At 32.6% G+C, this 22838-nt stretch overlaps 1 protein-coding gene across 8 annotated transcripts in view; it reads left to right on the top strand.

The window, feature by feature from the left end:
* The window catches only part of LOC105202341 (glutamate receptor ionotropic, kainate 2), a 158729-nt gene that overhangs the window by 128559 nt on the left and 7332 nt on the right, over positions 1–22838 (top strand). For 7 of the 8 annotated variants that reach the window (XR_005574740.1, XM_039449019.1, XM_039449016.1 and 4 more), the window contains 9 exons: positions 2635–2838; positions 3598–3801; positions 7442–7546; positions 9354–9533; positions 10132–10269; positions 16015–16212; positions 17223–17448; positions 17852–18016; positions 22630–22730. Coding sequence is in view for 7 of the 8 variants with exons in the window: in XM_039449019.1 (XP_039304953.1) it covers positions 2635–2838; positions 3598–3801; positions 7442–7546; positions 9354–9533; positions 10132–10269; positions 16015–16212; positions 17223–17448; positions 17852–18016; positions 22630–22730 (1521 nt within the window). In the remaining variant the exon portion in view is untranslated. Of the gene's footprint in view, positions 1–2634; positions 2839–3597; positions 3802–7441; positions 7547–8156; positions 8415–9353; positions 9534–10131; positions 10270–16014; positions 16213–17222; positions 17449–17851; positions 18017–22629; positions 22731–22838 lie in introns of all 8 variants that reach the window. The other variant, XM_026132609.2, reaches the window with a different exon arrangement.

The raw sequence follows: 22838 nt of genomic DNA, 5'->3' as shown, positions 1-22838 counted from the left end.
CTAGAGGGCCTTAATCATGTTTTTCTGGTGTTTAAAATTTATCTGGTGTTAAAAATTTATCTATATAATTAGAAAACAAAGAAATCTTTTTACAATTTCAAAAATTTTATTATATTTTTTTCTTACTTTATAAATGACAAGATATTAAAATGACTAAACCATCACTACTTCATTATAAAAAAAAATTATAAAATATTTTAAAATATAAAAATTTTAAGAACAAAAATATATATGTAAACTGCACAAACTTTGGATTAGTATCTAAATGTAGTACCTGAATTAGTACCTGAAAAATTCACACATCGTAACATTCTAGGATTAAATAAACATATACAAATTCTAAATATATATTCGTAAATATATATTTTTTACATATTGTATTACTCCAAATTGACTTTAAATCTTTAAATTTTTTTGAGGATATAACTTTAATTTTCATATTTTTTAATAATTTATTAAATAGCAAAACTTCGGCTGTTTTTAAAATAAAAATAAAAAAGCATATCTTATAATAAATAATTCGGATATTTCGTAAATCAATATTTCAATATTTCACAAACTATAGTTTCACGTTTTTTCTTCCTTTTTTTAAAGCTGTATTCATACATACCGCAACGTACTTCCATATCCTGAACTACGTATTCCGTTGTGTAAAATACACGCGAATGTAATAGTGTTACACGCGTGATGCATCGACGCACGCATAGCGTAATTAACGTGCGTATGCGTTGGACGAGAGCACGTCGAGTACCGAAAATACATGCGGCACTGTGCACTGCAGCGCCGGTTACTTCCGGCGCGCTTACCATTTGTTTCGCGAGCATCGGCGTATTTTTGATTTTGCAAACCGGCTCGGTCGATGTCGGCACTGACGAGATATCGCGGCAAAGATTTATCGATCCACGTTTAATCCGCAATACCGCTACTGACAGCCTGGAAAAAAAATCCTGGCCGTAGAATCACTGCTAAAATTCTCACGCCGCCTGCCAGATTGATGGAAAACGATTTCCCTTTTTTTTTTCAAAATAATTTGACAATGCGTTTTACGGAATTATAAAGATTGTAAAAATATGCCGGAGATAACTGCGCGAAACGCAGATAAGCGAGAACCGTCATACTTCTGTACGTCGGCCTTTACCAAATCATTAACAAGTGCGTCAATGCATAAAATCGTAAAACTTTTCATCCCCATTTAAATGCATTTTTTATTACGGCTGAGATAATTCAAATAATGTAATAACTTATCACTTCACAGCTAAAGATTTTCTTGAATCAGTAATAATGCATTTTAGAGACAAGAATATTCATTAAAATTTTTTAATAATAGTTTTTTATCTATATGAATTATTTTGTTATATTTAATAATAAACGATATTTGCAATATAATTTTTTTTATATTTATATACGAAGTCTTTTGTAAAAAAATATAAAATACTGCATGCAACAAATGAAATATTTTCCTTTAAATTGGACTTTACTTTCATTGCATGGATTGAAAAACAAGGGAACAAGATATTCACATAAAAATCTATCCGAATTGCTGCGTCCTTTCAATGTAGATGAGATATCGATTATTTTATCTTTTTTACGTAATAAACCTATTCGCATTCCGCACAGCAATCATCTCCGATTAAATTCCAATTATAAGTGGAATAAAGCATGAGATGCGTCCAAAAAGTGATATGACCATGCATATATCAGACCACAGTATTTAAAACATTTAATGCGTTAAATAGACGACGGATGGCGATATTTTATTTGGTAAAACCGCGTGAAATACATTCGGAATACTATTACTTATCCGATCATCAGGTTCAACAGGATAATAAAAATATTTGTATAAAAATATGAAATTTTTAAATTCATTCTATTCTACTGATAGAATAGATCGAGTTTAAGAAGAAGCACATTTTAAATAAATATTTCACCTCGCGAGCGGACGTGTTTTAAAAAAGAAGAGATATAAATCAAATAAACTACGCGCAAACCGTCGGTAAACCGCAAACGGTAATTAATGCGAAAAATTTCGCCGGCTGTATGCATCCTGAAATGTAGGCCGCCAGCAATGAATTGTGTGTGTATGGCGTTCCGCTACTGGACGCGGAGGAAAAATAAATTTAACGAGAATCAGACACGTGCATGATTTAACGAACGGTAAATCCGGCTGAGTTCGTTATTATAGTTATGAGTATAATGTTGCGTATGAGAGTTTTATTATTTTTCGATCTTCGCGTTTTAACATCAGTTTGGACGGTGATATCCAGTTCCGCTTCAGTTATTAGATACAACTTCAAGGTACTGTTATCTCCCCATGGAAGATATCTACTATATTTACATAAAAATGCAATTTTTTCACCATCCCACCTATATTTAAATAGTAGAGATATAAAACTTTGAAGAATTATACGACCAAACTGTATACATTTTCATGAAAACGAAGAGCATTCTTGCTACATTCTTGCTCTATGCAATCTCAAATTTTGTTCGTGGAATTAAAAATATTAAGAGGACAATTTATAATATATAAAATTAAAGACATATCTCCACTCATTTATTTATTTAGTACTGATACAAGCTAATGACAACGAATTTAATCGATTCGGATTTACATTTATACTAGTGTTCCTGTTGCAGGCAGGCTTACACGGACTAACCGGACATATTGAGTTTAACGAAGGGAAGAGAAACAATTTCAAGTTGGATCTCTTAAAACTGAAAAAAGAGGAGCTTGTTAAGGTCGGCGAATGGAAATCCGAGTCCGGTATTAACATCACGGATTTAAGCGCCTTTTACGAGACCACGACAGCCAACATCACACTTGTGGTGATGACGAGAGAGGTAATGTCACCTTGCATCCAATTTAGTCACGTTTGTGACCCTCGTAGCGTTAAAATTAATCATTAAGCATACTACATGAGTGTGAATCACGTGGCGATATGACAGCTGGTTTAAACATAACCGAGTAAGTTTGTTACGCTGCGTAGAGATGAAGTGTTCACATTTTAATCAGATAACAACTTTATGTATTTTTATAAATACTAGATATTATTTATATAATATCTAGCGAATTGTGAATCGTGGCTAAATTTTTTAATATTTTCATGTTAAATTAATTCTAAAATAATTGAGTATGATAAATGAGGAATATTACAGCAGTCTTAATTATTTCTGTCTTTTGACGACGTGCTGAATGCATGAGAATTCGTAATTTGATTAATTGTTATCTTATGTGTTTCTCACGAGACGTTTTTGTCCAAAAATTTAGAGGAGATTTCAAGCAAAGAAAGTAGCAAAATCACAGATTGTGATATTAGGAAAAGTCTTAGTTGATCGAAGGAACATTTTATCGGCATTATTGTGTACTTTCAGAAAAATGAAAAATTCATGGTAGCATCAGGGAAATGAAATGTTTGAGGGACAAGCGATCAGTCAGACAAGTGCTATATATTCACATTGAACGTTGGCTTCTTTCCCACCTTTTTCCTTTAATATAGCCATCTCTCCCGAAAATAAGAATTTTTAAGGATTTACCTCTATCCCTGTCACGATAAGCACAATTTTACTATCTATCTATCAGTGAGATCCAATCTTCCATAGGAAAGACCCTACGTCATGGTAAAAGAAGACAAGAATTTGACTGGTAACGCGAGGTTCGAGGGCTTCTGCATCGATTTGCTCAAGTGTATCGCTGGCCAAGTCGGTTTCCAATACGCAATCAAATTGGTACCCGATCACTTGTACGGGGTATACGATCCTGAGACAAAGGAGTGGAATGGAATTGTGCGTGAGCTCATGGACAAGGTAAGACAAAATATGTAGATCATCCTTTCCTCACGATAATTTGTGATATAATTCAATATTATTAAGAAATGAAATTAAACGGATTACAAGGCAATAAATAATTTCAGATGAATAATTGTTAATTACGTTAATATTTGTGAAAAATAATTAATTATACAATTAGATAATAAACTTTATTCTCCCAATTGTCGAGAATATTCACAATAACAAAAATATTAGTTTATTAGTGGAAATGATTAATATTAATGTTGTTTCTTTTATTGTGTGAAGTTAATTTAGACCGCAAATGTATTAATAATGTAATTTGTTGAAATTATGGAAGCACAGTGTATTAGGAAAAATATCGAGATAGGAGAGAATGAGTACACGCGACCCAAGAGGCCGATTTTATATGCAAAGCAAAGTAAATTTCCGCTAGCATGTCGCAATAAATCCATCGCGCGGGGAATTTCATTAAACCTGTAGTGGGATACAAGAATCACCTAGATTAACCATTTTTCCCATGACCGAACGACGGTACTTGATATTTCAATTCATAGATCAGCTCGCAGATGTTGCTCCCTGTCATTTGAATTGTAAAATTGTGCAGTTATTAAAATTAAAGTTTGATATATGCGCTTCCGAGCATCTTTCAAATTTAATCTGTGCCGCCGATCCATTATTGTCTGCATGATCGAGTAGGCGCACACGTAATGTTCGCATAATTTCCACAACAAATTGAAGCTTAATTAATTGTTACAATATTAAATTGGGACACGCAAAGTGCGATCAAATTAACAATGCATGATCAATCAACATTTCAAGAATTATACACGCTTCATTTTTAGTCAGAAAATATTTAAGTCAATAGAAATGATTTACATTTATTACTAGAGATGTGCGAATAATTCTAATTCGAATCGAATGACAGTAGATTCAATTCGATTCATTTTCGAATCTGCAAAATCCGAATTGGAATAGTTCCAATAGAATTTTGAATCATGTTTAGACCTTTTCTTTTTAACTGAACTTCTTGCATGGTTTACCTGTCCTCCTCTTTTTCTTCGTTAAAAAAAAGGGGCAAAGATGAACTGTGCAAGAAATTCAGGTAAAAAGAGTCAATCTAAAAATTCGATACAAAACTAGCCGCGCTGGAAATAAAAATGAAACTATTAAAATATACTTATGATTAATTTAAAATTTGATCATCGATGATTCAAAATTCTTGAATTATTCGCACACAATATCTAACAAATATTTAAACATTTGTCTTTCAATCTTACTTATAAAACGTTACAAATTTTTGTTCTAACCTAATATGTATAAACAAACTTCTGTTTTCAATTCCATTTGATGTGGATATCTGTGGATACTTAGATATTGAGGTAATAACAGACGCAAGTTTGCAATCTAAACTACACAAATATACTACTTATAAAATATTAACTTTATATTATTATATTATACATTTATTATTTAATAAACGTCTACGTAATAAAAATTCACTATTAATGTTTGCTTCAAAAAACGTATTTCTGAATACATTAAAATTTGGATCTTTTATTCTTTAATTATTACACGCGCGCACGTGTGTGTACTAACATTTTTTAAATTGTAACATTTCTATTATATTATATATATATATATATATATATATATATATATATAAAATGATAGAAATAAAGTTACTGATCGTTATTTTAACCATTTTTCTGTTGTCTCAAATTCAACCTTTTTTATTTTTATCTCTTTTTTCAAAAAACACATCTATTAACAATTAAAATAAAAAATGTAAAAGTAAACGATCCTGATATTTTTCAACGTCAACAATTTTTCTTTGAATTTTTTTATTGTAATTCTGACTCTTTTGGGTACATATATACATATATATTCAGAGGAAGGTAAATGTTGTCTTTTCGTTACCGGAGAGAAATAGTTCTCTATTCGCACTGTTTCCTTGCGATCGCATCTATGTAGTCAGCACTAGCAAGAAGAATATACATGCTCGTATACGTACGAATTTTCAACGAAAAACGGAAAACATTACCAGTAAACGTTAATGCGTCGGGAAGCGGAAATGTCTAAAAAGAGAATCTTTATTAGATTTCAAGTTTTTACCTCGTTTCATCATTGAAACGAGATAAAAACAGAGAATCGTGCTGTATAAAAAAACGATGGATGTAAGCGCATTTAAAAACGAAATCGTATGTTATTTGTAAAAAAAAGTTGTGCGTACAGTTGCTATGCAAAAATATTGTTGAGATAAGAATAAATCCGGATCTATTTTATAGTTTTAAAAATACTGAAAATTTTCTGATCGTAAAATTTAAACGTTGGTACATACACGCATAAAGTAAATACATAAAAGAATAATAGATAATGTATTAAAAGAAAATGTATTAAAAGTAAAACATTAATTTGCATTAATATTTTAATTATGAACGAACTAAACGGATATATCCGACACAAATATCTAACCGGTTTTCATAGCATATTATTTTTCGTGTGTAAGATTACTCAATATTGTATGTATAATTGATGGCATATGTTATTCGTTGAATTGATTTCATCATGTTAATTTCGTCATGATATAACATATTCCTCTCTATCCGAGATAATGCTTTGCTTTCATAGATAAATAATTCAAGCCTATTATTGATAATGCAATACACGTACCGTAGTACATATACATATAATTACGAGATTGTTAAAAACTTTGATTACAAGTTGCATTGGTTTTGATACATAAATTACTTAGCCTTTTTTTAATCATATCTGTATATTTTATTATTGCAACATTTTATTATGTAAAATATGTATTGTACGCAGCAACAAAATTATATTTTTATGTATTAAGCAATTTGAACAACTAAAAACTTTGATTGTTTTATTTTTTACATTGCGAGAAGCTTACAATATTGCGCAATAAACAAGGAAAGAAAAATGACAAAAAGAAAAAATAAATCAATTTTAATTTTAGCTTTCTCAAGAACCAATGTCAATAAAAAAAAAGTACATGCATTATGGGGAAACCACAATTGTAGCTTCTTATTAAAAATTCGTGCAGCTCGCGTTAATTTGAAACACGAGAAGCAAAGAGACGAAAAAACCGTGTACCTCGCAAAATTCGCAACTCATTTCCCCAGCCTACTCTTTGAATACCGAAGATCAGCGGTTTATAAAATATGCAAAGCAATCTGCCTCTTATAAAAAGGAACGACACCTTGGAACTAACCTGGAAACCTACGAAACCGTAGGCGGATATTCTAAAACGGAAGATGACATACGAATGCTGTTCTATAGTTCGCGATGCTCGTACGTTCATAAAAAATTCATCCACTATTTTCCAACGCAAACATGAAAGAAGAGTTTATCAATAATTTATGCATTTACGATACATTTACATATTAAAAAACGTATCTGCTTGGAGTAAATGTTCCGTGGTATGTCTTGATTATTTTTATCCGTTTAAGAGGAAACGTTCTACGAAACTAACTTCAATAATAGATACCTGCTTTTTTTAAATAAAAACTCTGTGCGATATTAATTTCAACTGTTTTCCATGATATTATAAGCATCTCTGTTTTTATATAACTTTGACTTCAACTTTATCAAGGAAATTGAATTTTCTTAATACTCTTGGATACCGTAATTCTTTCAGAGAGCGGATCTAGCGGTTGCCTCCATGACGATTAATTATGCTAGGGAAAGCGTAATAGACTTCACAAAGCCGTTTATGAATCTTGGTATTGGAATCTTATTTAAGGTGAGTTAATACCGTCCATCAGTCGTCTTTTATTTTAAATTGTATAATTTTATGAAAAAATTATACCTTTTTTTCACTTAAATTTTACTTAAATAATGTACATTAGCGCTTTAGGTCATATGAGTGACATGATAATAATCTATTTTATCCTTCCATCAAAGTATACGTGTTTATGTCTCTAATGTTCAATTCTTGATTGTGTTTCAGTTTATGCATTGCATTAACATATATTAATAAAAGTGATTTTCGCTTTCATGAGCACGTCATTATAACTTACTGTATAATGAGAAACGTAAATAGAAGCTTTAATTATTCTATGATAATATTAATATGCATTTGCAAGATGCATTTGTATAACTCAATGTGATTTAAATTCATTTAATTAAATATGAAAATTAATTTGTCAAATAACCTGCATTGCGCGTTCCGCGAATTTTCTTTCCTCAACGAAAAGGTTCGCGTAAAGAGCCTTTGAATGCCCAGGATCGTCGTGAAAGTTGACTCGTGTCAGCCCGCAGCGTCGCGCCGCGTCGCATCGCGTCGCGTCGCGTCGCGTCGCACCACGAAACGGGATCCGTTTTAATTAAAATCGTAGCGTGACGTAATTTAGGTGCCGTCCAGTCAGCCGACACGGCTTTTCTCCTTCATGAATCCGTTGGCGGTCGAGATCTGGCTCTACGTGCTCGCCGCCTACATGCTCGTGAGCTTCACCCTCTTCGTGATGGCGCGCTTCAGCCCGTACGAGTGGAACAATCCGCACCCGTGTCTGGCCGAGAGCGACGTAGTCGAGAACCAGTTTACCGTCAGCAACAGTTTCTGGTTCATCACCGGTACCTTCCTCAGACAGGGCAGCGGGCTCAACCCTAAGGTACACTCAACGAGGTGCTCCACCCATTGGACTACTTCTATCGTTTTCCTTCGCGTACACTCACCAACCGCTCAGCGTTCGCCGTACGCCGCGCCGTCGAGACATCCCTCATCCGATATGCCCGCCCGTTTCTCTCACGTTCGCCGCGCCCGAACGTTATACGGAACCTCCGTTCACGAGGCAACGCGCGCATAAATCCATCATCTCGCCGGAATGCAAACAGTAGATGTCTGTTTGCAGGGCGCACGTCAATTCGTTTATATCTGTTTATGTTGCGAGTCATATATTTGCAATATTACAGGAATGCTCACTAAAGCTGCGAGCAAAACAGTCGAGCAAGTCTTGAAGCAAAGTTGCTACGATAACATCGTATAATATTATATAAAGATATCGCATTCTCCATTCCAATTTGCGTTGTGATCATTGAAGGAAGAATATCTTCTTCGTAAGCAGATTATAGACGTTTGAACTCTTTCTAAGTAGATTCTTTAGAATTACTTATTAACTGTTCTCTCTCCTATCGTGGCAATGGAGACTGTACGTTTTAAAATCCAATCTCGATTACCTCCCACGGCGTTAGCGATCTCTCTCGCTAAAAAATAAAGCAGCACGTACGGCGATTGCACTCAGAGTGCACCGCCATTGTGTTCCGCTCGACGCGCGCCAGAGAATAATACGCTCCCGTAATTCCGTCGAAATAAAGAATCGTCTTTCGAGCCATTTGAGAGACTGGATATTGTGCAAGAAAGCGGCGCAAGAGTGTTATAAGCGACTCGCGCGTTTGAATTATTTTCCAGCAAGGAACACGACATGACAATTGGACATGAATGGCTGCACCGTTGCATTCACGAGATTACATCATAATCTCACCTCCGATATTGAATCAGGTCAATCAAATCAATTCTCGAAGATTAGTAATAATAAACGTCAATGCTTCAGGTAACCAAACGCACACCACCGCGGCTCTTCTCGTTCATGAATCCCCTCGCCGTGGAGATCTGGTTGTCCTTGCTAGGCGCTTACGTGGTGATTTCCTTAACGATATGGATAGTGGCAAGATTCTCACCCTACGAGTGGGTGGAGCCGTCCCCCTGTCCAAGCTGCAAATGCCCTTTGCAGGTAGGCTTACGTCGAGTGGTGCGAAAAACAACCGATTGATTACATGTATTTAAATTGCACAAAGTATTTTTTCAAATGATTCTCTAAAATGCATTATGATTCTCTACACAAATTTAACCAACTGAATTAATACATCTATGTTCCCTAACAATTGATTTAAGAACTATCGCTTTAAGTGCTCCATAATATTTTGTAATTTTGTAACGAATCTTATCCTCATTTTATATTACATGATATAAATATTAGAAGAATAAACAACGATCGATTAATACATGCAATAATGTATGCTTCAATGTAGCTTCGTTGTTTCCTTCGTTAATAAAGCGAAGGGGTAGATACACTTTATGCAAAAAGAAAGTTTTTATTTTCTAAAAAAAAGGTGCTATTTACGTAAAATAAAAAAAAACTCGTAATCACTTTGCATCTATACTTTCAGTCTTTCATAACACACCAATGTCCATATAACGTAAAATAATATATAAAAGTATGTAATGTATATAGAAAGTTGTAAGTTAAGCACGTGTAAGTTAAGCACGACTAGCGTAATTATTTTTAAAAACTGCACCACTCGACGGGGGGGTCATTACACTGTCATCAGGGCAGTCACGTGAGCGCCTTGGATCCGGACAGCGACGACATTCCTCTACTGAGAACTGTCAACGAGTTCAGCCTGGCCAACAGTTTTTGGTTTACAGTCGGCACACTTATGCAACAGGGCAGCGACCTCAACCCTAAGGTAAACGTGTCACCACGGAGAGTCATACGCGCCCCGAGAAACAACTTTTTTTTTTCAACAGACACGTACATCATTACGAACATCCTCGACAGAAATTGTCGGATTTTTAAAAATTCACGAATGTTCAGGTCAACAGCTAATTATTTTTACGGCATTAATTAAAAAGGACCGCCTGATTTAAACGCAGATATATCTTGAGCGCTCCTCTGAAATTTTTATGGCAACAAAACACTCGTTTAAATATAATATTAATGGGATTGGAGAATGGTGAATTACTTTATTACGATTTTTGCAAATTTCGATTAAACAATAAAGTAAAATAAACAATTTCCGTACTCCTGTTACATGTACTGACATATTCAATTTAAAAATTTTTGCGGAATATTTTTATAAGAATTTTCTTTTCATAAAAACCTACACGTTTGCTTAACGTATTGAGAAATTGTAATATTTATTATAAAGGTTTAACAACTATTTAAACAATAATAAATAATTATTATTCATTTGTAACATTTTCTTTTTTCTCATTTTTAAATTGATTTCCGACAACATTAACACATCAAAAAAAATCGATCATTAAATTTATTCACGAAGTGATTACGACGTAGCAAATTTTTCTTTCGCATTATCGGTCTGTTTTCTTTTTCCACATCTACATTTATGCCGCTTAAGTCCATTTTACAAAAAGTTTTTTTCCTTTTAATAGCTATCGTATGTATACGCTTGGAAATTACTTGCTGTATTCAGTCACGTTCTAAGCATGCTCCAAGAAGTACTTTTATATTTAAAATACTTTGTGAAAAATAAAAAGAATACAATGACCGATAAAATTAATTTGTATCGATATTTGTCAAATAATCCAATTTAACACGTATTTTTCTTTTACTTTCTTTCGTCTTTACTTTTTCACAGACCTTTACGAAAAAATACTATTGCTTTTAAATTATTTTACTTAACATTAATTCAGAAAGTCATGTAAACAAAAAGATGAAAATCTAATTTATATTTTACAAAAGGACATGTGGTTAATAGAATAATTCCATTATTACTTCTTCTTTTTAAAAAAAGTCTCGTTTTTGTAGAAATTACTTAAAGAAATAATGCAAATTTATGTCTGCTCCATACACGCTGTTATACTTTTATTAGTCGCGTATGAAATGTTACAGATCTCATTTAAACATATAACGTTTAAGTGGTTTTACTTGCATGAAACGTGAAACTCAACGCATATTCCAAGACGAAAAGCAAATAAATGTCAGACACACAAAGGCATGTCATATGAGTAACAGCCATGGGGAGATAAATAAATAGCGCATTGAATAAAAGGGATTTCAGATAAATGAAGTGCAGAAAAATATACTGCAATCGTAATAAATTTGCGGAAACATTTTTCGTCTTTATGTATAAATTCGCTCAGGAAATTATTATTCTTTCATTTGGTTTGATTTTTATTTATACGGGCGCTACATATAATAAGAATAGGATGAAGAACGCCAGCGGTGCAGAATAGTGCGCAATTGGCTTTCAGTTGTCGAATAATACGTGCAATATTGTATAGAGTTCCGTCAATCGTGAGAAAAGTATCCGCGAGATATGAACTAGGACGGCTCCGGCATTGCTATCGTGGACAATGGGAGCATTCAGTGCAAAAGGATCTGCGTCATTATTCGCACCACATCATTCTTTTTCGTGCTGTACTTACAAATTAAAAGAAAAATTTGCGCGTATAGAATTTTCCTCCGGAAATTTTATTTAATTTTATCTGACGCAATTTTTAATCATACAAACTTTAACATGATTTGCTTAAGCAATATAACTTATCAAGTTATATAATAATGAAAAAATTATTTGTTTTAAAAATAAATTATTAATTCCGAAGTTAATAATAAATCGATACAAACTCCATCGTCATAATCATGAATTATTCCACGAGTATCAGCTTTGACCAAGTTTTACTTCTTTATCACTTCTTTTAGAATGAAAAGTCAGCACACTAATTTGAATTAGATCATGAATATTGAAAGGTTAACCAGGAAAACGAATATCAGCCCTGCATGCACATATAAGTCAAATGCTTTCTAATTTCTTATATTCATGTTATTATAGCTGTTTTATTAATTTTAATATAATAATCTAAAACGAAATAACTCTTTTTTTTTATTGCAGTAGTTTCTCAAATTAGTTTGTTAATTTCTGACAACTTACAACAACATTGTTCTACATTATACAATATTTTATATAATTTATATATTGTATTTGCAATTAAAATGCATGATATATACATTTACATTGAAATGACAATTTTTCTCTGTAATTTTAACATCGAGATACATAATACATATTTTGGAAAAATAATGTCAAATCTTTTGAAACTTCCGTATCTCGTGCTTGTGTGACAATGGATTAAGGAGCAATGAACTTTGCATGCAAGAAGCATGATATAAAAGTAGCTTCTGGTAAATTCTCGGTAGTAAATTCAACGTTCGATTCTTCACTTTTACGCGAATGACTGCTGCGGATATTCTTCCTGCAGAATCGAACGATGTTTTCTGAACTTCTTGCTCCATATTTCATGTCACATAAAGTCAAGAAAGGGTTACTAAAAAGCAGAACTGGTAAAAAGAAGAAGATTTTGGATTTGCTGTAATTCTTGTTGATCAATTGTTTATATAAAATATTACAAAATATTTAAAATAATAAGAGTTGCGAATAAAAAGTTGTTATTCTCTTACAAACAGATTGTGATTCGTATCTTACAAATTATTTTCAAGATAAAATCTATATACATTTTTATTTTATAATACTATGTCAATTATTGCAATAATCATTTGAAGTACTAATTCTGTTAAAAAGTAGATACTGCATTGCGACATTTATCTGCATTAATTTTTTAATCGCTAATTACTAACGGCTGCTTTTAAAAGTTTCCTGAAAATACAGCATAAATGCATGCTGCTTATACGGTCATCTGTAGAGCATAGAAATTCGCCGAGATTTCACCGAGAGGTTGTTTTGTTTTCCTGACAATGCCAACAGCAAGGTAGAAAGGAGGTTTTGTTTACACTAAGCAACGATGCACGTGAAAACAATTACACGTCCTCGGCAAATCTCACCTGGGAATGTGTTCGCCTCACGAATTTCCGTGTCCTCGTCATCCGTTTCTATTATTACACTGGCAAAAGCAATTACTAGAGTATAAGCTATATACGCGTCATATATTATATTTAATATACCTGTTGCGATATTACCCGACGTAAATTAACTACTATTTAGATAAATCATATCAGATCCATGCGCATGTGAGATGTAATATTTAATGAAACAAGTATATAATTTGTAAATTGCGTATTTTTATGTAATCTTACATACAAAAATATTAATTATTTAAGACAAAATTATAAATTTTCTGATTCAATCGCAAAATGCATTTTTTGACGAATTAACCACTTTGATAAAAAGTAGGAATAGAATTTAATAAATACGAATATATTACTACTCAGAAAATAACAGGACTAAATAACATTAACTTGATAACTTAACTTTGTTAGCAATACATTATCTAACGGTATATACCTTCGTTTTATCATGTTCGTTAAATCATCATTACACAAAATCGGTTCATTTAAATTTACAAAGTACGAAACATGCACAGTTTTTGATATGTACCAAACGCGAAATTTTTTGCTCCTACGTTACGAATTTTATGATATATTTCTGTTTCAAATAAAAAACAAACAAGGTAATGCTATTTTTAAAATAATATAAATATAAATATATCTGTGTATGTAATAAGCTAGATTCCCAAACTAAGCAAACGAGCACGGATAAATACGAATGAACAATTTACTTCGAGTGGCGAATATTGAATTATTCATGTTTGTATTCACGCTGAGATGCTTGGTCTGTGGATCCGGCTTAAGATAATGCTGAACATGCACGACTCAGATCCACTATTTTCAACTTTTGTTCTAAATCAATTTCTCGTTGTAATATCGTATATTATACGTTATTAGCAAATATTTAAATAAGTCTTAGGTCACTATCTTGCACGTTTACTCACGTAAAATTTTGAGATGTATATTCAACACGTATCTTAGGAGAAAATAAAAATTTTGAATAAACAGCTGGAAAATAAAATTTCATGTATGTAAATGTCTATGATGCATCATACATGTAATGCCAATTGACTCTGGTGATGCGTATGTACATGCGGGGTTGTCGTTGCGACTGTCTCGAGTGTCGGCAAATTATGTTTCACGTCAGCCAGATGCACTGGTTACCGAGAATCGCGGTTTGAGCATTCACAGAGAATGTAATATTGCAAATAATAATATATGCTTTAAATTTCTTCGCGCTTAGATACATGCCTGCAGATATGGGAGCGTAATGTTATACAAGCACAAAAAGATTTATCCCGTCGATATATTTAGATAATAAGTGATTCATTCGAAGGTGTTATTTATTACCAAAAGAGCTATTCAACACGAAAACCACAAATTGCAAAACATAGGCGTTATATTCGACGTATAAATTAAACACATCCATTACGCACTCTGAATACGTGGATTACACCGTGAAAACTCTCTTTCGCGAGGGATATTACCGCGCGGTAGAATTAAAATCGTTCGCTCAATTCCCGAGCGGCAAGGCGCCGGGTAATACGGGAATGAGAGAATCATTCATGGATGTTCTATATTCGACGATCGTTTCCGCGATCGGCAGCCTCGCTATTAATGGATCGAAATATTCCTGGCGAGTTCTAAACGAGATCCTGTATTGCATTCTTTGACTGCTGCAAGGAATTTTTCACCGGGATCGCACCTTAAATCGACCTCAATGTGTCTTGATGCGTTTTCGATCAATCTTCGAATGTCTTTATGATCCTTTGTAAGAAGCAAAGTATCTGCCCACGTAGTGCAGCTGTATCAAAAAATTTACACGTGAGAAGTCTTAAACTTAAAGTTTTAAACGGAAGTTTTTCTTTTTATATGTTTACAACAATTTGATTTTGATATTATTGACTTTATTAATATTTGTGTTAATTTCTAGAGAGCACAAGACAATACATTACACAAAGATCTTCTGATTGTTCGAAAGCTGCATATTGATATCATTACAGAAACTATTTCTAAATTTATAGAAAGTTAAAGAATTATTAATATTAATCAATAATTTTATTACGAGCATTTACTAAGAAATTAATGTTTTCGATAATGCAGTCTGTATGTAGCATGCATTTCATTAATGCAGCATCTATATAGGAATAATAAATGAACGTGGAATAAATTAATAACATTTGCACAACAAAATTTAAAGATGTCACATCTCAGAATATAACGAAAAATTTAAAAATTTCATAGATTGTTCTATTACGTTTGAATATCTGTATAAAAGTTGAATATACTACTTCTATTAGTTTAAAAATTATTTAATTTTTTATTTGCTCTTAATTCTTATTAAAATCGTATTTTGTAATATTTATTTGCAAATTTGATAAGAAAGTAGTATTATAAAATAAATAACGTTTTTACTTATCAATAAAACTCTAATAAATAATCATCAAAAGTGCATTTAGATACTTCGATGTCTTTTAGCTGATAGAGTTAAAACATCCTTAATTGATTGTTAATTGATTTTCGGATAATTCGAAATCGTCGAAGTAGAATATCCATGAAATTGTGTGTATTAAATAAAAAATGTTTTGAAGTTATTTGAGATGAATACAAAATGAATCATCGTTATTAGGCAACTAGTACGAGAATAGTAGGCGGCATTTGGTGGTTCTTCACGCTAATCATCATCTCCTCTTATACTGCGAATTTGGCCGCTTTCCTAACGGTGGAGAGGATGATAACACCGATTGAAAATGTCGCTGATCTTGCGGAACAAACTGATATATCTTACGGCACTTTGGAGAGTGGAAGTACTCAGACATTCTTCAGAGTAAGTACAAAAGATTATAGAAAATGAATTATTCTTATATTTTTTGTGCAATGTAACAACGCATTTTTATTTATCAACAATAAACGGTTATTATATTTATTAAAGTTTTTCTATAATACGTCTTCAATCACATATACTTGTTTTCCGTTTCCTTATAGTATATTGCATAAAGGGATACATAATTTATACACGGAAAGAACAATTTTGCTAAAGTATCTAAAAATTTAGTTAAATTCAGATCTGAAAAGAAAAGAAATAATTTTGTTGAAATCAGAATCATTATAAAGGATGTTCAATCATTATAAGTAATGCTGTAAAAAGTTTTGACATTCCTGCAATCAGCTTAAGCGTTGTCAATAACTATTTTAATGTTTTAACAAAATTATTTTAGATCTGTGCGCAGCTTAAGCTTCACTTTTAGATATGTTAACATAATTGTTCTTTCTGTGTATAAATAAAAGTTTTAAAATACAAATTTAATGTGAGACTAAAAATGAGATAAATATGTTTATAATAAACAAAAATAATTGCCTTGAATATTCTGTGACGCAAAAACATAAAACGCGTGCGCATTATCTAGTACATTCACATTGAAATGAAAAGAATTCGTATTTATTTAATAAATCTGACGTTATACTGCATACATGGTTGATGAATTTCGTAATATACCTTTTCGTATTTTTATTAAATAAAAACTGTTTTAATATGTTATTCCGTTTGAATCATTTATGCTCCAAAAAATAAGCAAATTAGTCAATAAAATAATAAGTAAACAATTTCTAAATTTAATTTGAATATTAAATAATTATTAACAATGTCAAAGTCTGATCATTTGCCCAATAAAAACTAACAGTAATTCTTAGAAAAAGCCAACGACTCCTTCAATACAATATTTTTCACTTCCTAAAAATAATTTTTATTTTCCATCAAAAACTGTTGAGTGTAAAAAGATAAAATCAAAACAAGACATTACAGCATTAAATAATTTGTATTAAATAATGTAACCGTAGGATTCAAAAATTGGAATCTATCAAAAAATGTGGAGGTTTATGGAATCAAAGAGTCCATCTGTATTCGTCCAAAGTTACGAAGAAGGAATAAAAAAGGTTCTTGAAGGCGACTATGCATTTTTAATGGAATCGACCATGCTTGATTACGCAGTTCAACGTGATTGCAATCTGACCCAAATAGGAGGATTATTAGACAGTAAAGGATATGGAATTGCTACTCCGAAAGGTAAATATGAATAAAAATAGCGACGAATAACTTAGAAAAGTAATTAGTAGTATTTATCATTGAAAGCTAAAAAGCTTCTGAAACAGAAATTCAATTAAATTTCTGCTGAAAAAAAATTAGTTTTTTAGTTGGCGTAAAACACATAGTCTAAAAGTGCGTTGTGTTTGTTCATAAAGTAACTTGTATAATTAAATAATTATATTAAAAAGATTATATATTTTTGTTTTAAAACGGCGAAAAATTTTAAGGTAAAATTTTATTTCATTAAATCGCATATTTAAAATACGTGTATTATTTAATAATATATTTGCAACGTGAAATGCAAAGTTACGTTTGAGATTATGCTGCAAAGGTAGAAATAGCGAAACCCTTGACCAGCCTAATGAAGACTTTTTATGTGCAGGTTCGCCCTGGAGAGATAAAATATCTCTAGTTATTCTGGAGCTGCAGGAAAAAGGTGTAATACAGATTCTCTATGACAAATGGTGGAAGAACACAGGCGACGTATGCAGTAGAGATGACAAAAATAAGGAAAGCAAAGCTAATGCCCTTGGAGTTGAAAATATTGGTATGTTTATCTCCGATCATATTTTTTTATCAGTCAAAATTACAAACAAGTAAAAGAGATTAATCTAGCTAAAAAAAATTTTTTTTTATTTTACACATTAAAATATTTATATTACACTAAATTGCAGCAAGGTAATTATTTTTATTATCAGACTACATGACTATATGAAGAGATTTAGAATTAATTAATTTTAATTAAATTGAATGCCAAAAATGATTGCCTTGAACGGCCAATGTTTGAATAACTGCTTGATCGATTAAGTTATTAAGTTTATTCTGGTTACTGATATACGCGGGTGAGTACAGTCAATAGCATATTAGCAAAATGAGTTTGTGAAGCTATATTTCATTTACAACTGTATTTCAATCATAGCACAAGAAATTTGAATGTTAATACAATACATAAGTTATATTTAAATGCTATAAATCTCCGTCACAAATGCGGCATATTCCCTTAGTGACACATTTAGTACGTACACAGACAAAGGGATATGTTTAACAGTCATACGTAACTATCATGTGTCCCACGCGTCTGTTTTAAATTTCAGTCATTTATGAAATATTCGCTTTACGCGGCTTACACGCAGCATAGCTAAAAAAAGTTGTAGACAGACATTTCACTGTGTACAGCAATATATAGTCTGTCTAATAAGAGCGTGACTGGCATAACTTTAAAACCATTTATTATATAATAAAAAATAAAAAAATGAAAATACATACTACTAGATTTTAATATTCACGTTTTTATGAAAGTAATACACTCGTTACCGTTGCTTGGCACTTTCGAAACATATTTGCACTAAATTGATAGAACTGTTGAGATAAAGATCTCTAAATATAACGAATCTGTCGGACCAATTGTCTCATTTTCCATATTTTCTTTCCAAGAATTTAGTTTAATTTTATATATTCACTGTTTTCTACAGGATTTGTTTCGCTTATAAAAACGTTATTTTTCGAGTGAGTGTACAACAAAACATGATTTTGAAATGTTTTACGATACATTGAATTTATATCATTTTTTTCACATAAAGGAATCAAACGATAAACGATCTTTTATTCAAGTTGCGTTGTAAAGAGAGTTTTGTTTTTTTGCTTTGTCATAAAAATTTTTCATCTAACATTTTCCAAATAAAAGTTATGCTGGTCACGCTTTTATAGACAGACTGTAAATCACTACTGTGTGAAAAAAGACTAAATTCAAAAATATCTAAACTAAGCTATTTATAGAGAAAATAATGAGAAATACGTAAGTAACTATGCATTAAAGTTTTTTACATAAAATATTAAAAAAAAGTAAAAAACCAATTATTTATTTGTTTATCTTTAAACAATATAGATTCAATACTTCTTCTTCGTATAAAATCTTCAAAGCTAATTAAATAAATATCGACCATGTGCTGTGCGCAAAAACATCGCACGTAAATATTATAGTTGCCTCAATCAGTGCCGAGAAAGTTAATTTGTTACTGTACGGGTGGACAGCGAGATTCGGTCGAACACGAAGTGGACAGAGTCTGAATTAAAGAAAAGAAAAGGCTTTCAGGCGCGACGGAACCTCGCGTAAAGTTCGCGGACAAATTTTTCTTAGACTCTTCGGAAACCGCTTCCGGATTTTTATGGAAGTCACAACAAGTTCCTTCTTTCGTTCCTCGCTTTGATTCGGCTCTCCCTACTCTCCTCCCCCCTTCACTCGCAAAAACTCTCGGGATATCTACCTACTTTGCCTCGCTTTCCTCGTCGCCGTTTCTTCGCCGCCTTGTAACTTGGATAAGTACCCATTTTGCCGGCGGTGTAAATGTACTCGACAAGACAGAAAGAAGAACGAACTGTCTTAACGGTGAGATGCAGAAATCTCGCAAAATTACAGTTGAATTACTAATTTCCGTCCTTTCCAATGTCTCGTGATTATTTGCCGTGGAAAAAGTGATCGTTGTCGATTGACCTCTATCGTGCTATTTTATAAGAATAAGCAGTCTACAATTTCGAGAAAAAAAAAGCTTTTTTAGTAATCTTGAAGTAATTGAGATGAAAATGTGAAATATAGATTGGCTTTTTCACTTTGTTAGAAGCTTTGATGTCATAGAGAGTCTTGGACCATAGCTTGTATAAAAAGCCTTACCATTATTTTATATTGATATCAAATTTCATTAAAATACATATCATATTTTAATAAAAATTATTTACTTAATTATACAAGTTTATCATAATCAAAACTAATAAAATCATAAATAAAGCTAAATAATAGCGTTTATTATTAATTACAATCTTTAGTATACAGAGATAAGCTATTATTTTTCATGAATTAGATAAGTAATTTAATAGATCTAAATTAACAATTTAAAATTTAAACTAACTATTAGTAAATGCTGGCATTCAATTTTAATTAAGTTCAACTCTTAATTATAATTATGGTGTACTATACAATAGTATAAAAAAAAGAAGGAATTAAACAAGAAAAATAATGTAGAATTACCACCAACTAATTGTAAGTTTATTAATATTAATTGCTTTGATTTACATTTTGCCTTTCTCGAACTAGAATATAAAAGAATAAGAGAAAGGAACAGAAAAACAATTTAAATTTCAGACTCTTTGTGATGCCTTTAAAGTATAAATAAAAATGAAAAAAAGAACAGGTAAAATACAAATGGTTGACAACTAATAATTAACGTAGCTAATATTTTCTTATGCATTGTATTCATTGACCAATGAAGCAAAATTGATAAACGCATTCTAGCGGCATTAAGATAATAATATCGGAAATTTGTTCGAATCCACTTAGCGTGACCTTGCATTCTCTTCTCTCATTTGTCTTAGAACATCTAACTTCGCGAGTTTCAGAATTAGCGAGAGAATCTCTTCGAGAACGATGAGCGCTGGATAATTCCCGTGCCCAAGTGTCTTGGCGAGAGTCCACCGTGTCTTACGGAAAACTTGGGCATATATCCTGTAACTCGGTGAACAGAACTTCCCCACCGCGAAACTTGGATCGGCCTGTAGGCGTACAGTGTCGTGCAACCTCTCCTCCAAGTCCTTGATATCGTTTCGCGAAATAGGCGCGAAATCCTGGTGATATCCAGGCGCCCGCTCGTGCGAGAAACTTTCGTCCTTCCGGTGAAACGTCCGGGCTGTCATCATAAATCACGACGGTGTAGTTATGCAAATCTACTTTGCATCCTCCCGAGATCCCAGCTCAGTTGTCTTGCCGTCAACGATAAGTGGACACTTTTTAACCTGTTCAAAAGCGTCTCCCACATACTTTGTTCCCCATTCTTTCTCTCGGTTTTAAATACATAGTTAAAAGTTTCACATAAAATATTTGTTAGCATAAAAGAATGTATTTTGTAATGTTCTATCTATGTTATAGTTATTACGCTTGATTTGTATTTCGTGTAAATTGGAGTAATTAAGTAATTGGGTGTTCAATTAAAAATCGTCATTTAATTATGATTATTCGAAGATAATTTTTATAGAGATATAAAGACAAAGCATGTGATTAAGTAATAATTACAGAATTATAAACAATATAGAATTGTAGAGAGTGATCAATTGCTAATGATTCAGTTCCTTATCGTGGAATCTGTATGAGAAAAATTGAGAAGTTCGCGAAAGACAAATTTGCTGACTGCATGAAAACGAACTTCGTGCATCGTATTTTCAATCAATAAAGTGAAAACTCGTCTTTAATCACATACAGAAAAAGATTGGCGAGAAAGTTGAAATGTTTACCAAAGCAGCTTATTTGCATTTTATATAGCTCTAATCCTATATTTCGTACCTCACTGTGTACTCATTAAACTTATTAATTTCGAAATAAAGTATGGTGATAATTGGAAAACTTCTTTTTTAAGCTTTCACAATTTTTTTTTTTTTTTTCAACTATTATTTTAACTGATAATCACACGGAATGTCGAACCGTGTTCGACGTTACTCGAAGAAAATAAGGGAAATGGAACGTAGCAACCCGTAAGTAGGTAACATATATCAGTTTACGACTCGTGTTAGAAAGTTCCGATTTTACGAATAATCTCACGAATCTTTGTGGAAACAGCCGTTAATTCCGAATGCAACGCTCTTGAACTTCCGTGTACTTGTTATCCTTTTATTTCTATCGGGGGTAAGCTAAACTTCGTACCGAGCGTAAATATCCCTTCCGAGTTCACTGTTTTCGCACGACTCTCGCATCGCAATAAATACAAGCACCTCGCCATTTATCAGTATATACGTTTCCACGCACGCCCTACTCACGGTCGTTACTCGCGAATACTCTATCGCGAAGTTTTCCCATGAAACAGACCAAAAAGTATAACGCGATCGATCTGGAAGTGCACGCTTCGCTTAGATATTGCGCGCACGATTTTCCGCGGCCGCCGCGGCGAACCTTTTTTCTTTCGCCGTACTTCTTTTCTGTTCTCTTTACTCCTCGACAAACTAGCGCTACAAAGGGAGAGACGGGGTAGAAGAGTCAGAAGAGAGTTCGAGATGTGGTACAAACACGCCCCATCCGTGCTTCGTGGCTGCCAACGGCGCGGCGTCTCACTCGCGGTGAAATTAGAAAAGGACGATCGGCTCTTCCATTAAAATAATGAGCTTTCTGTTTTGTCATTTCAGGCGGCGTCTTCGTTGTATTGCTCTGTGGTCTGGCGCTAGCGATCTTGGTGGCGATCCTCGAGTTCTGTTGGAACTCCAAGAAGAATGCCCAATCGGACAGGGTAAGCTAGAAACGACACCGATAGAACCGTATAGGATTTTATGTCAACGTGTTGCATGAGTTGTACTTTCTCTTGGATAGAAGAGGTCGTTTGAATCTTGGTTCAAAA

This window comes from Solenopsis invicta, chromosome 5, assembly GCF_016802725.1.
Source record: "Solenopsis invicta isolate M01_SB chromosome 5, UNIL_Sinv_3.0, whole genome shotgun sequence".
Lineage (NCBI taxonomy): Eukaryota > Metazoa > Arthropoda > Insecta > Hymenoptera > Formicidae > Solenopsis > Solenopsis invicta.
Note: the sequence above shows the minus strand (reverse complement) of the source record. Positions and strands in the feature narration are given on the sequence as shown.